The sequence below is a fragment of the Macrobrachium rosenbergii genome, chromosome 13 (assembly GCF_040412425.1).
Source record: "Macrobrachium rosenbergii isolate ZJJX-2024 chromosome 13, ASM4041242v1, whole genome shotgun sequence".
Taxonomy (NCBI): Eukaryota; Metazoa; Arthropoda; class Malacostraca; order Decapoda; family Palaemonidae; genus Macrobrachium; species Macrobrachium rosenbergii.
The window spans coordinates 48,942,494-48,957,614 of record NC_089753.1 but is presented as its reverse complement, the minus strand read 5'-3'; the positions used below and the strand labels follow the sequence as shown (position 1 = coordinate 48,957,614).

Below are 15,121 nucleotides of genomic sequence, written 5' to 3'. Positions count from 1 at the left end.
CCTTCAACATTCTTGGGACAACCTGGACGTCTACGCCTTTCCCCTCTTTTGCCTGATCCGTCATGTCCTGAATAGGATGATGATTTCCCAGAATCTCAGAATGACCCTTGTAGCTCCTTTATGACCTCAAGAAGAATGGTTCCTGGATCTTCTAACTTTGCTCTCAGCTGTTCCGAGAGAAATACCCCCTTGGCACAATCTTCTTTGTCAACCTCATGTAGAGCGATAACATCAGTCGATAATATCCCTGTCTCTTCACGTTTGGAGACTATCCAGTATCTCCTGCGAGCAAAAGGCTTTTCTCGCAGAGCAGCGACACAGATGTCTGTTACCTCAGAGAGTCTTCTTCAACCGTGTATCGGGAAATGGGCTGTCTACTGTGATTGGTGTCGTTGACGGGGTTTCTCTCCACTCGGAACCTCTATTCAGCTACTAGCCGATTTTCTGATGTTCCTTAGAACGGAAAAACCCCTTTCTTTTTCCGTCATTAGGGGCTACAGGGCTGCCTTGGGACTGGTTCTTCATTTGAGACATGGACCTAACTTCGTCTTGGGAATCTCTATGCTGCTTAAAAGTTTTGAACAGTCTTGTTCTCCTGGAAAAGTAAACCCCCTGCCTGGGATCTGACTCTGGTGCTAACTAGTCTCACTCAAGCCCCATACAAACCACCGCGTCACTCATCATACAGGAACTTAACCCTCAAGATGGTTTTCCTTCTAGCCTTGGCTTCTTCGAAGAGAGTGGGTGAACTCCATGGCCTAGCTTTCGATGTTCAACGCACCAGGGGTTGGAAGTCAGTAGCGTTCGAATTTGTCCCAGAATTCATGGCTAAGACTCAAAACCCCTCGGTTCATGATGACAGGTTTACCTCCTTTTCCATCCCTTCCTTAGGGATTTCGTTAATGACGATCCAGATGAATTGCTCCTTTGTCCCATCAGAGCACTGCGTTGCTATCTAAAAAGAACTGGACATCTCAGATCGGGATGCCAAAGACTTTGTGTTAGCACAGGCCGGATCAAGAAAGAAGTGTCCAAGAATACTATTTTGTTTTTACTTCATGAAGTAATTAGGCAAGCCTACTCCTCATCTTCATTGTATACTCCCAGTACTGTGCATGCAAGAGCACCTGGCATTAGAGGACTAAGCTCCTCTTTGGTATTCAAGAAGAACTTATCTGTTTTAAGTATCCTGTATGCTGGTTCTTGGCTCTGTCAAACCACGTTCACTTCCTTCTACCTAAGGAACATTGCCCATAGGTCCTTGGACACTTTTTCCTTGGGTCCAGTGGTGGCTGCTCAACAAGTTGTGTAGTTCATCCAGTGCCCCTAGCGGGACAGTTTTGTATCTTGCCTAAGATGATGGTATGAAAGTGAGGATGATTGAGATGACTGGTCTCTTTTCCTTCTCCCTTTTTTCTTTCTTTTCTACCTAAGGGTGGTAAGAAGATGGTCCCATTTATACACTGGAACAGGCCAGATATAGATGAGCACAGTAACCTTGCTATTGGTTTGTTTTTATTCTACACGAATATGCCTAGCAGTAGCAAACCCTTTCTCTCTCTAACAAGGAGAGGAATAATAACAAACAAGTATAGGTGGCTACCTTAGTTTGTTATCTGAACAGATATAGCTCTTTAACTTTCTCTGATGCAATGAGTTACTGCATTGGACTTAGCCCAGTAATCTGACTGTTCGATACCCATATATCTAACTGATCAGAGGCTTAGGTCTCCTTCCTTTGAATTCTCTTATTCAGGAAGTATGACCGGGTGTACCAAACCTCCAGTCAGTTCAGGATTCCCTTACCTCCCACCAAGAGTGAGTCTATCCTAATGTTAAGACCCAGCTTTGTTCTGCGTATGAACAAATGACAAATTTGAATTATTTTGTATTTTCCATAGATAACAAACCTGCGGTCTTAACATTTACTGCCCACCTGTAGCAGCCCCTCTTTCAGTTATCATTGGCTTGAAGAAAACTGACATGTCCTGGGGTTGAGATTGGGTCGCTGGCCGCATCCCACCTCATCTCCATGACAGACACTGAGGCCACCAGTTCCTTGCATAAACAATTCTTATTTTTATTTTTCCCGGTTTCCAGCTGGCACCAGAAGATTTATCCTAATGTTAAGACCGTAGGTTTGTTAGCAATGGAAAATACAAATTAATTTAAATTTGTCATGTTTAGGGATCAGTTTAGCTTGAATGATGGGAGAAGCTTAGATTTTATTGATTTTCTTTTATGCGTTTAGCAAACCCTAAGAGATATTGGGTACTTTTGGTGATTAATGTGTTTGTAATGTGATAACTTTGAAATGTGTAATACTAAATCATGAGTAAGCATGAAGGTTTTAACTCACTTGTCATAAATTAGGCTTTGTGATCAGAAGCATAGAGAAGCTATGTGATTTAGAACTAGACTATTGAGGCACTCCTGAATGATTAGCTATTGAATTAGAAGTTGTAATTTGGAGCAAGGTAAGGTTTAAAGAGTTAAACAGCTTGTTGGCAATAGACAAAAGAGAATGAATGGAAAGCAAAAGGCAGAAGAAATGCTGCTGAGGTGTGCTACAGTGTGCCATGCAATGTACACTGTAATTATGGTAGTACCCATGCTGGGGATAATGATGTGATGGAGGAAGGGGTTATTGAATATATGCAGCTGTAGTTATTATTTTAAACAGTTTTTTATAGAATTTTATATAAAATGGTTCAGCACTATATGTAAACTATATCATTTCTGTTTTACACTCCATTTTTTGTATTTTTATTATGAGTAAGAATTTGTTTATATATTCTTCCAACAGATTGTTCATTTGAAACGGTTTCAATTTGTGGGCAATAAATGGGTGAAGAGCCAGAAGATTGTCGATTTCCCATTAAGAGACTTCGATCCAACTGAGTACCTTGCGTCTGTTCCCCGCCAAACCATACTTCTTCACAAAGCTGAACTTGAGGGCGTGGATCCTGCCGCATACTTTGCAAGCCTCCAGGATAGGGACAACATTTTCTTGGAAATGGTTCCTGAAAACAAAGTATGTATATACATATGTATAGCTATATATTTTTTTGCTTAGGTAATGAAAATAGTTCATTCAACCTGCTTAATGAGACTTTAAACCATTCAGTGACTGGCTTGGAAAGTTAATGTTGGAAAAAGATTTTTATCTTATTTAACAGTGATAGAAATTAAACTTAATTTCAAAAATGTTTTTCAGATATGGAGAACTAAGGTCATTAAATTCATATAGTTTGGAATAGCAATGAAAGATAAATAAGATTTTGTTACGTGCTCCCAATCATTTTTGCTCTTGATTTAACCATGGAAAATCTCAGTAGTCAGGTCACTCCCAAATGTCCTTTTTCATTGTATACTGGTGAAACTATTGAGCTCATGTCTGGGGTGGGAACTCTGTTTGTTAGCATTTTATCTCTCCATAGTTGTTGAGAATACAATTGATGTTGTGGCTAACCTCTTATGAGTTATATGTACCTTACATTCATTCATTTTCATAAAAATAAACTGGGTTTTCATCTTTATTTTTTCCTTTGTTGAAATATGTCATATGAGAGTGATGATATATTTTCTCCAAGAATTTTTTTTGTCTGGGGCTAAGTTTTTCTCTTTATCAGGCTAGTAATTGATGCCCTGTCTTACAACTTATGGTTATATAACAAAATTTTTATTTGTTTTACCATCCTTTCTGTTACTTAGGGCTGTGATTATTATATCTGAATAATGATATTATGGGTTAACAACATCCTTAGTCTTTGTTTTGGTGTGCTTTTGCAAATTATCCTTTCCTCTCCTTAAAAGCCACAAGTCATAGCCTAATCCTAAGTCCAAGTTTACATGTATTCATTGTAGCTTTGATGGCTTCATCCTTTTTATGTAATTTGTATCCTTCACTGTTGTAGCTTTGTCATCACTAAGGTCAAAGTTCATGGTGTAGAAGAGTAATGTGTAATTGGATACTTTACATAAAATCTTGTTGTTGAGAGTGACTGACACAGGTATCTAATTAAGTGGATATTTCAATAATCTTACCGCATAGTGTCCCCCATTATTTTAGCACCACCATGGTCAGGAATTTTGATGTTTCAAGTGAACTTGATGCATTAATACATGCTGGCATATAATTAGAAGCCTTAGTTTACCCACTGTGACTTACACTAGAAGTTACTTTTTGGAGAATAGAGTTGATTCAGGTTAATAGTAAGAACACAAACTACAAGAAAAACTCATGTTGGTGTATTGAGATAAACAACCTTCTTAGGTTTCCAGTGATCTTCCTTTTCTGTAAAGGTTTTTATGTGTAAAACTGTTATCTGTACATCACGTGAATTTGTCCAAATTTTTGAAACAGTACAAGTGTATCATGGTTACAAGTCATTATCTATTGTGTTAATTCCTCATTTGAAAAGTAAGGGTTTAGCTTTATCAGAATTTATGCAGTTAGATTATATAGTATGATTCATTAGGTATAGTTCATTTTTTTTAAGTAGAAAAAATTCTCAAAAGGTCATTTTGTCCACAGATCATCGAACAAATAAAAGGAAAGGAAGAGGAACAAAGTATCAAAAATGGGCGGCCTTCTATGAATGGCTCCATAAATGGTAGCATATGCCATAGTACAAGGTAGGTCACATTTTTTCTTTGTTTTCTGTCTAATAGAAAAGTTTCAACCACCCTTTGGGTTACAATTTTAGGTTCATGATTATTTTAAGTATGCAAGGTGAACTTGAGGCAGTCCTTAACCCATCACTCCATATTTATTATTTTTAAATAAGTAACTTACCCAGTAATTACATAGCTATTAGTTTCTTTTAACCGGCAGCTTAAAATTTTGAAATTGCAGGTCACACTAGTTTGTTTTGGTTATGGCGACGTGCCCCGCCCACTTTTGGGTATAAGAAGAGGTACAACATAGCAAAGAGCTTCAATTTGTTTCTGCCAGCTATGGTTGAAGGACTGTGATTGGCAGCATCTTGAATTTTGAAATTTATACTTTGCTGAATGTTTGCTCTATCTTCGATTGGTGAAGTATTTATTTTCGTAGCCCTTCAGCATAATTAAGATAGTGTTAGGCGAGTTTTGATAATTGGTTTACGACTTTTTGCCCGCTTTTTGGACTTTTCTTAGAATTTTCCAGGATGTCTGACACTAGTAGTTCTAGTATTAGGTACTGTAGCAGAGGCTGCAATACTAGACTGATTAAAGAATCTTATGACTCTCACACTGTTTGTGTTCAATGTAGGGGACAAACATGTTCAGTGGATTTACGTTGTGAGGAGTGTAGCAAATGGGATTTAAAGAAGTGGAAGACTTTAGATTCACATCTTAAGAAACTAGCTAGAGATAGGAAGAGGAAAGCTATTGCTAGGGAATCTAGTAAAGCTTTAGCTAGTCAGGATTCATCTGCGAAGTCAGATGCAGTTGCACCTGTAATTTCTACCGATCCCATTCCATATCCTCCATCCTCCACCCGTGCAACCCTCTCCTTTACCTGGCTCTCACGTTTCCGATCCCAACACCATCATTAGTTTGGAGTCGAAAATCGACACTCGCTTCGAGTTAACTGTGCAATCAATCGCTAAATTAGCGTCATTGGTGAAAATGCTAATGGATAAGAGTGAGTCAGAGAGCCCCGTGGCGCCCAGTGCAAGTACAGTGGTAGTGGAGGAGGTGGCTGTTTGGCCCGCCGATTCTCCTAGACCAAGGTCCCTGACCTACTCCCCAGCACCTGGGAGGAGTCAAACTGGTAGCCTAAGGGAGGTCGGTGAGGTCTGCTTCTGAGCAGTAGCCCCCTCGGTTCAGTCTGTTGATGAACCCCAGACTGCTACCAAAGGTCGTTGGAAAGGCCTTCAATTGAGTGCTCACTGCATGTCCTCCAGCTCCAAAGATTTTAGTCCCAGGGGTGCACAGCACTATGCGGACAAGTCACGCCCGCTGAAAAGGTGTGCAGTGGATTTTGAGATTTCTTCTCCTGTTCCTTGTAAGACAGGCAAGGATTCAGGCACCCGTCGTGCAGTCACTGGGATAGCCCGGAACAATTCTCTTCTGCTTCTTCTGACAATGGTCGTAAATGGGCGCTGAAGCGCCTTGTGGCGCGTAAGATTCTCTTCGTCGAATAAAGGAACCACTTCATCAGGAGTTGTGCACTCAGCAGCACCCAAGCGGCCAGCAACTAGCATCAAAGTGCCCAAGCTCCAATTTGCGGATGAGCACCCACTGGCACCCGCTCCTCCACCGCTTCATGTTAGTGTTGTCTCGGACATTGTTCCTCCTTCAGTTGATCCGATTTAGAGCAAACTGGATAATATTCTCAGTTTGCTTCAGAAGGCTCCTCCTACAGCTCAGACGACAGCAGACTTATTGCCCTCTCCTGTTTCTTCTGAGGGAGAGATTGTTCCAGATCAAGATGCTCTTTTGTCGGCGTACTCTGCGTTGCTGAGATTCCTGCTAGCGACTTTTCCAAGCTTCTTTTCGCCAGCTACCCCCTCCTCTCCTGCTTCGACTTTCTTTATGGAAGCCCCCTGAGTCGGTTCTTCGAGGTTAACGAAATTGGTTCTCTCCTCTTCAGCAAAGAAGGCACTGAATGAAGTAGAAGGGTGGTTTTCTGAGAAGAGGGAACAAGGCAAAGCAGTTTTTTGTTTCCCACCTTCTCAAGTTGTCCAGATCAAGTTACAGGTTTTATGTGACTGGAAAAGCTCCTTCCCTGGGAGTCTCTGCCTCCTGTTAGGGAGACTTCTCTGGCCTTATCGACTCGGTTAGGGGATCAGCTTTCTCCTCAGCCAAAATTATGTTTTCAGCTTCAGAAAAAGCACACCCTCTCAAGAATATTATTAAGGTTTTCGAAGTGATGAGCTTCCTAGACTGGACGGTGGGTGCACTAGCACGCAAGTGTAGAGAGTGCTCCTTGTTACCTCAAGAAATCTCTTCGAATCTCTTGGGAGTACTTTACTGTATTGATGGGCGTTCACGATAGTACGCAGAAGTTAGCTAGTCTGTACGCTATGGGTGTGCTTAAAAAAAGAGAGCTTTGGTGCTCTTTTACTTCGAAAGGCATCACTCCATCTCAGAGGTCGGCCCTCCTCTTCTCCCCCTTGGACAAGTCGCACCTTTTTCCCCAGGCTATAGTACTGGACATCGCCTATGACTTGCAGAAAAAGAACACCCAGGACCTGCTCTCCCAATCTGCAAGACGCCCGAAGGATTCTTCGACTCTTACTCCCAGATCTTCATCGCTGCAACTTACTCCCTTTCAGAGCTCCCATTCTAGAACACATATTAGAACAAAAACATATACCTGTTTCCCCACAGCATTCCATCAAGAAGTCCTCCTCCAAGTGTTCCTCCAAGAAATGAAGTCATAGTCCTCCATACTCAGGTAGAAGCGTGGCGGCTCTGCTTTTGGGAATGGTGGGAACTAAAGGGAGCGGAACCCTGGATAGTCTGTCCTGAAGGAGGGCTACACTATCCCCTTTTTGAACAAACCTCCTCTAATCCGCAAGCCTGTTGAATTGACAGCTTACTCTCCAGGCTCAGAGAGGTTTGCTGCTCTCTTGCTAGAGGTTGAGCCTCTTGTTCAGAAAGAGGCGATAGAGGTAGTAGAGGACATTCATTCTCTGGGATTCTACAACCATCTCTTTGTAGTGCCCAAGTCATCGGGGGGCTGGAGACCCGTTTTGGACGTAAGTGCTCTAAATGTCTTTGTCAGAAAGACAATATTCAAGATGGAAACAAACCAGTCGGTCCTTGCATCCATTCGCCATGGAGAATGGATGGCGTCCATTGACATACAAGATGTGTACTTTCACATTCCAGTGCATCCGACTTTGAAAAAGTACCTCACATTTGTGTTTCAGGGCAAGGTGTTCCAATTTCGGGCTCTGTGCTTCGGTCTCTCGATGGCGCCACAAGTGTTCACCAGGGTATTGGTTCCCCTAGCAAAATGGCTTCATTTGATGGGGATAAAGATCTCCCTACATCTAGATGACTGGTTACTACGTTCCTGCTCGAAAGTTCAATGTACAGAGGACATTCGCACAACTCTTCTCGTCCAAGAATTGGGTCTTCTCATCAATCGGGACAAGTCTCTCCTGATGCCTTCTCTGGAGATTCCTTATTTAGGAATGACGATCGACTCTCAGGATTTTTGGGTTTTTCCAGTCCAGAAGAGAATAGAAAATTGTCTCCAGACAGTGGAAGAATTATTGGAACTAAACTTTTGCTCAGCCAATAAATGAATGAGTCTTCTAGGCATCCTCTCGTCCATGGAACAATTCGTCACTCTGGGAAGACTTCACCTGAGACCTCTCCAATTCTTCCTCAGAGCCAGCTGGAACAGGAAGAAGTTTCCGGACTTGTTTGTGTTCCCGATAACGGTGGAAATCAAGGAGGACCTTCGTTGGTGGAATTCCAGGAAGAGACTATCAGAAGGGAAATCTCTTCAACCTCTAAACCCCAGCCTAGAGTTCTTTTCAGATGCGTCGAACCTAGGTTGGGGAGCTCTTTTGGGGTTAAAAGAAGTGTCAGGTTTCTGGTCTCAGGAACAGCAAAACTGGCACATCATGGTCTCAGGAACAGCAAAACTGGCACATCAACGTAAAAGAGTTACAGACGATATTTCTGGGCCTACAGTGCTTCGCTTCAGAAATTTGGGGGAGGACAGTAGCAGTGCATTCAGACAGCACGACGGCAGTGGCGTACACCAAGAAACAAGGGGGAACCTACTCTTTCTCCCTGTACGAAGCAGCAAGGGGTCTTCTTCTTTGGTTACACTAGAACGACACTCAAGTGACAATGCGTTTTATCCAGGGGAGACTCAAAGTTCTGGCGGACAAATTGAGCCATCAGAGACAGATCCTTCCCACAGAATGGACATTAGACCCGTTAGTTTGTCTGGATCTGTGGAAGCTCTGGGGAAACCCATGATAGATTTGTTCAAGTCCTCCAGGAATCACCGACTTCCTCTCTTCTGCTCACCAGTACCAGATCCCTTAGCATGGGCGACCGATGCAACGTTGCAGGACTGGTTGGACAAAGATCTATATGCCTTTCCCTCATTCAGTCTAGTGAGACAAGTCATCAACAAATTCCGGTCTCATCAAAACCTGTCCATGATCTTGAAAGCCCCCTTCTGGCCAGCAAAAGAGTGGTTCCCAGATCTGCTAGAACTTCTTACAGACTTCCTGAGACTGCTGCCACAGAAGTAACAACTTCTCAGGCAACCTCACTTCTGATGGTTCCACCAAAGCCTGCCTTCTCTGGCCCTAACAGTATTCAAACTGCTAGGCAATTGCTCCAAAAGAAGGGCTTTTCAAGAGCAGCTGCAGACGCGATTGCAAAGTATAGAAGATAGTCATCAGATAATGTCTGCCAGGCTAAATGGTCCATCTTCAGGTCTTGGTGCAGACAAAATAACGTGTCCTCATCTAATACCCTGGTAGTAGAAATAGCGGACTTTCTTCTGTTCCTACGCTCCACTAAAGGACTTTCCACTTCTACCATTAAAGGCTACAGAGCTGTGCTTAGCTCGGTTTTCCGCCATAAAGGAATGGACTTACTGTCTAACCAGGATTTGTCCGACCTTATTAAGTCCTTTGATACCACAAAGCTTAAAGAAAAACCTTTGCCGTCCTGGAACTTAGACGTGGTACTTAAGTGGCTGGCCAGTTCATGTTTTGAGCCCATGTAGTCTATCTCTTTAAGGGATCTAACCAGGAAAACTCTTTTTCTGGTTGCCTTGGCCACTGCTAAAAGATACAGTGAAATCCATGCTTTGGGCAGAAATATCAGATTTTCTCAGAGGAATGCAGTTTGCTCCTTTTCCCTAGACTTTTTAGCTAAGAACCATCTCCATCGAATCCATGGCCTCGTCTTTTAATGATCAAGAGCTTGTCCAAGATAGTAGGGCCGTCTGAAGAAGAAAGAACTCTCTGTCCAGTAAGGGCCCTTAAGTTTTATCTCCACAGAATGAAGGACACTTGTGGTACTTCAAGGAACCTTTGGTGTTCTGTGAAATATCCCTCTCGACCCTTGTCTAAGAATGCCCTAGCATTTTTCTCAGGAACTTGATTTCGGAAGCACATTCCATGGTGAGCGAAGACTCCCTCTCCTCTTACAAGGTAAAACCCCATGAGATAAGAGTGGTGGCTACATCTTTGGTGTTTAAGCGCAATTTATCCCTGAAGTCAACTGTGCAAGCGATGTTTTGGAAGTGCAAGTCAGTGTTTGCATCCTATTATTTAAGGAATATCGAGACTACTTACGATCAGTGCAGTACCTTGGGTCCGTTTTATGTGGTGTTGGGGGAGGAAACATAGAAAGCAATGTCCTTTCTTTAATCTCTTCGCCTTGCTTAGGGTGTTGAGTTTTTTGGGGAGCCTGGGAGTACTATGTACTTGGAGTACCCTCCAGTCTTTTGGTTTTAACAGTTGGGTATTGGTGTTTTTAATTTGGTTTTTGGTGGTTATGGTGACTATTTACTCTGGTTATTTTGTGTGGTACTGCACCCTGGGCAGGGGCATCTTGTTGTTACTTTGCTAGCCCTCGGAAATTAGTCCATCGCTACAAAGTACCCACTGTAGTAGTAGGCCCTCAAGGCTTTACCGCCTCGCCTCTACTGTATAAGATGAGCACCAACCAGAGGCAGTATCTACCTGCAGCTCTCTTATCAGGCAAGGTTCAACTGTAGTAAGATGAGCACCAAACCAGAGGCAGTATCTAACTTCCCACCTCCATTCAATGCAGCTCTGTTTATCAGGCAAGGTTCAACAACATTGATTCAGTGTTAGTAAATTTCTATTCTCAAACTCATTACTGTTAATAATGGTTTGGGGTAGATATGCCCAACATTCCCACCTCCATTCAATGCGGGAATCAGCAATGTAATTACTTAGTAAGTTACTTATATAAAATGACATTCAGTGTGGGAATCAGCAGTGTAATTACTGAGTAAGTTACATATATAAAATTATATTTTTTAAGAAAATAAAGTTTTATACATACTTACCCAGTAATTACATGATCAGAGCCCACCCACCTCCCCTCACTTGGACATAAGGGCATAAACAAATTGAAGCTCTTTGCTATGTTGTACCTTCTCTTACACCCGAAAGTGGGCAGGGCATGTCACCATAACCAAAACAAACTAGCATGACCTGCAATTTCAAAATTTTAAGCTGCCACTTAAAAGAAACTAATAGCTTACTGGGTAAGTATGTATAAAACTTTATTTTATTATAAAAATGCCATTTCTTATCTCAGATTATGCTTGACTTCAGAATTTTTCACAAATACAATACCAACCATTATCTTACTGTTTAGTAGTTAACCCTTGATTAGATGCCATGTATCACCTGATGAAAGATTGAAAACCCAAGATCTTAAATGAAGAGAGTAGCAAGTATATCAGAGGAATTTTAGTTAAATAATGTTGTCCAACAAGGGCCAATTCTGGTTCTGTGCATCCAGTATGGGTACTGCTTGCTGTGTGGTTTATTGTCAAAAATATAATTTTAATATATGTATTTTACTTTTGCAGTCCATGTCCTGCTACTTCACACGAAGGTTCCATCAAAGGTGGTGAATGTGGTAATCGCAAAAGACGCATACGCAACGGTTCTGTTTTATATGGGGATACTTTACAAGATTTCCACCAACATCGTCTGGAAGAGGGTTATGATCCTTTGGACTTAAAATACAGTCTCTATGCAATTGCTGTGAGTTTCTGTCTATTTTCAGTTACTTGTTTGGCGTGATTGCATGTACATGCCATTGCTTTACAAATAATTTTTTTTATTTTGATTATTTAGTTCAGAACTGTAATTTAAAGTTTATTAACAAGTGGATAAGTTCTCCTTTTGTGATGCCCCATTCAAGACATTGCTTTTGACACTTGCAAGGAGTTTAAATTTTCCTCAATAACCTAAGCAAGGTAGCTTGTTATGTGTAAACAACCCGACACTCCTTTGAGGAAGGAAGTGTGAGTTTTCAATAAGAATAGAAGAAAAGAAGGTTGAAGCTGCCAAGATAAATTGTTTGCATAGTATAGGTAGAGTAAGAAGGATCGAAAGAGTAAGACATGTGAAGATCTGAAGAAGTCAGAAAATATTTCAGTACTGGTGGAAAGATTGGTTAGCTTTTTGATGATCAGATGTTGCACCAGGAACAACATAAGTTTACAGAGGAAAGGAGCCAAGTTATGAAATGAAAGTTACCATAACTGAACCTTTTGCCAGACTCTTAAATGTCATTGGAAATATCAGTGCAGCAACACATGACTCTGAAGTCTCATAGAGATGGTGATAAAAAATCAGTTACGGTAGTTAGAAAATGGTGTCACCTGTAAATCTTGCTTTATGGAATACCTGCTAGTGGGGCAAAATAATAATGTTGGATTTATGGTGTCTATGAAAGTGAGAGTTGAGTCAAGTTTTGAAAAATATAGCAATAGCAGAAGTGCAAGCAGTAGGACTGTGGTTGGAAAGATTAGAACTATTATATTTGTATGAATGTAGTATAAAATGCATAAGAGGTAATACATAGAATTTACTTGAAATATATTATTAATATCAGCTGAAGTGTAGTGGACCCCCTGCTTATTTGCAGTTGAATAATCGAGGCTTCAGATATTCACAGATTTTTGTGTGGAACATATTTTTCAATAAATTGCAGAAAATTTGGTATTTCGCTGATTTTTTGTAGAGCAATATTCACTAATTACTGTATTTTCGGGTTATTTTCGTAACAATACTTTTTTATGATAAAAAAATTATTTATTAATTTTCAAATATTAATAATAAGTTGTTCATACGTGGAACAATCCTGGGTCTTAACTTTAGGATGAATCTTCTGGCGCCAGCTGGAAGTCGGTAAAAATAAAAACGAAATGTTTATGCAAGGAATTGGTGGCATCTGGCATCTGTCATGGAGATGAGGTGGGATGCGGCCAGTGACCCAATCTCAGCCCCGTGCCCTATCAGTTTTCTTCTTATGTCATTGAGAGAGGTCATCTCTTTCTCTCCTTCCTCTCCATAGCCTGTTTTTACCTTTGCCCATGTCTTTTTTTTTTTTTTTTTTTTTTTTTTTTTTTTTTTTGTGATCAGTATGTGTTTAGTGTGTGTGCTTTGGTTTTAATCATGCAGTCCCAAAATAATTTTAATAAGATTAAATAATAATAATAATAATAATAACAATAATAATACTCTACCTGTAATAAGTAATAAGATTAAATAATAACTCAGAGAGAAAGAGACTTATGTGGAAAGAAAAAGGATTTTGACAAAGGAAAAATCTATTTCTGGAGAGTGGCCTGTGTCACCCGGTGAAATAGTCCATTCAGCACTTATTTCTAGGTAATTCCGTTGCTAGATACCAGAGAAAGCTAAATGAAATGCTGGAGTTACTACCCCCAGAGCGAGCTCCACTAGATGGAGTCGTGTATGGAAAAGGGTGAACTACAAAAACACGGAACCTTATCCTATAGAGATTCCCAATGTCAAAAGTCCCAACGAGAGGGTGCCGATACAAGCCCATGCACTACTAGCAGACTGTATACAAGGCAACACTAGCCGCATTCCATGTTAGCACCCACCTCACTAGAATGAAGTTTATCAAGGGAGGGAGAGAATGAAAAACAGGGTGGGTCACCGGGTGACACGGGCCCCTCTCCAGAAATAGATTTTCCTTTGTCAAAATCCTTTTTCTGGATCAGGTCCCGTGTCACCCGGTGAAATAATAACAGAGAAATAAACATCATTCTTATGCTATTAAAGACTTAAATAGAAACGTTGAAAACTAGGAGAATTCTACCCTGAACATTAGTAAGGTCCTCTAAGTTCATGTAATGAAAATAATGTAAGTGGTCACCGCCTAAGATCATGAGCTTAGAATAGCACCTGAATAGGCTTGTATTAAGAAAATACTTCCTACCTAATAGCAGACCCAATGACAGTGCCCCCTTTTTTTTAAAGGAGAGGACCTGACAAAACTAAGAGGTCCTGTCTAAAAAGCCTGCAAGGAGAAAACTGGACACAGAAACAGACCTTGTAAAAGGGGGAGTACTTTCCAAGGTGACCACCGAAAATGAGGACCTTCAATTGTAGATAGAAAGTTAGGGTGAGGAATTCACAACACTACCCCTGATGAGGGGAAACCAAACTGATTGGTTCCGCCAGACAGGGCAGACAGTACAGGAAAACTAACACTAGAAGCTAAGCTGATTAAAAATTTTTGGGACTTCCTTAACAAGGAAAGGTAAGAACAAGATTATTGTTGGTTACCGAAGCTAACTCCGATACATTACTCAAAGACCAGGAAACCGAATGTGGACGGAGTACTGTTCTTAGACGAACACAGACCTTAGGGATGAAAGTTAAGGGCCTGTGAGTCTGGTTCCAACAGAACACTTCCCTCGAGGCCAATGCGGCCGCATCAGTACTGTAGCTTCGAAAACTATGTGAAGAGTGCTAGTTACTTAACTGCAGAACCATACTGCAGTAGAGTAGGATCCTCAACTGATTTCAGGAAAACAGTAATAACAGGACCAATATCAGTTTCCTCCTAAACTGTAAGATTCACAAAGACCACAAAGCCAGGACATCAGAGTTTGAGGGGCTGACGCAGGCTGAGTTTATACCAGACGGGACAGCTTGATAGTTTGTGGCTGAATTGGGTTGCAAACAGACCTACTTCCAGGCCCAGGAAAAGGTCACAAGACTACCTGAATGACGCTCCGTCTAAGGACTATTCCGACACCAGGGGGGAGGCCCTGGATAGGGAAAAAGCAGTGACCTTTTGGACCCCTACGAGAAGGGTGGTAGACAGAGGCACCTGCGTCTGTTGGTTATGGAGAAGAATGAACCATAACCTGAACGAAGCAAATTCGAGTCCAAAACCACTTGTTTACGCAGCGCACTATTGCTGTTTTGTTCAGAACCAGCCTAAAAGGAAACCTCTTGGGGGAAGAAGTTTCCCAAGGACAGGAAGACTGTCACCGCCCTCCAAAGCGTTGATATGGAACTGCCGAACGTGACCGACTAAGTACCATGTACTTCATTGGGCCAAAAATATCCACCTCACCCGCCCAGAGAGGTGACAGTGTGGAATACTGAGG

At 41.4% G+C, this 15,121-nt stretch overlaps 1 protein-coding gene across 4 annotated transcripts in view; it reads left to right on the top strand.

Annotated features, from left to right (window-relative positions):
- Positions 1–15,121, top strand: part of Usp32 (Ubiquitin specific protease 32) — a 186,135-nt gene that overhangs the window by 160,385 nt on the left and 10,629 nt on the right. For all 4 annotated transcript variants that reach the window (XM_067115460.1, XM_067115461.1, XM_067115459.1 and 1 more), the window contains 3 exons: positions 2,807–3,034; positions 4,538–4,638; positions 11,549–11,726. In XM_067115460.1, the coding sequence (XP_066971561.1) occupies positions 2,807–3,034; positions 4,538–4,638; positions 11,549–11,726 (507 nt within the window). The remainder of the gene's footprint in view (positions 1–2,806; positions 3,035–4,537; positions 4,639–11,548; positions 11,727–15,121) is intronic.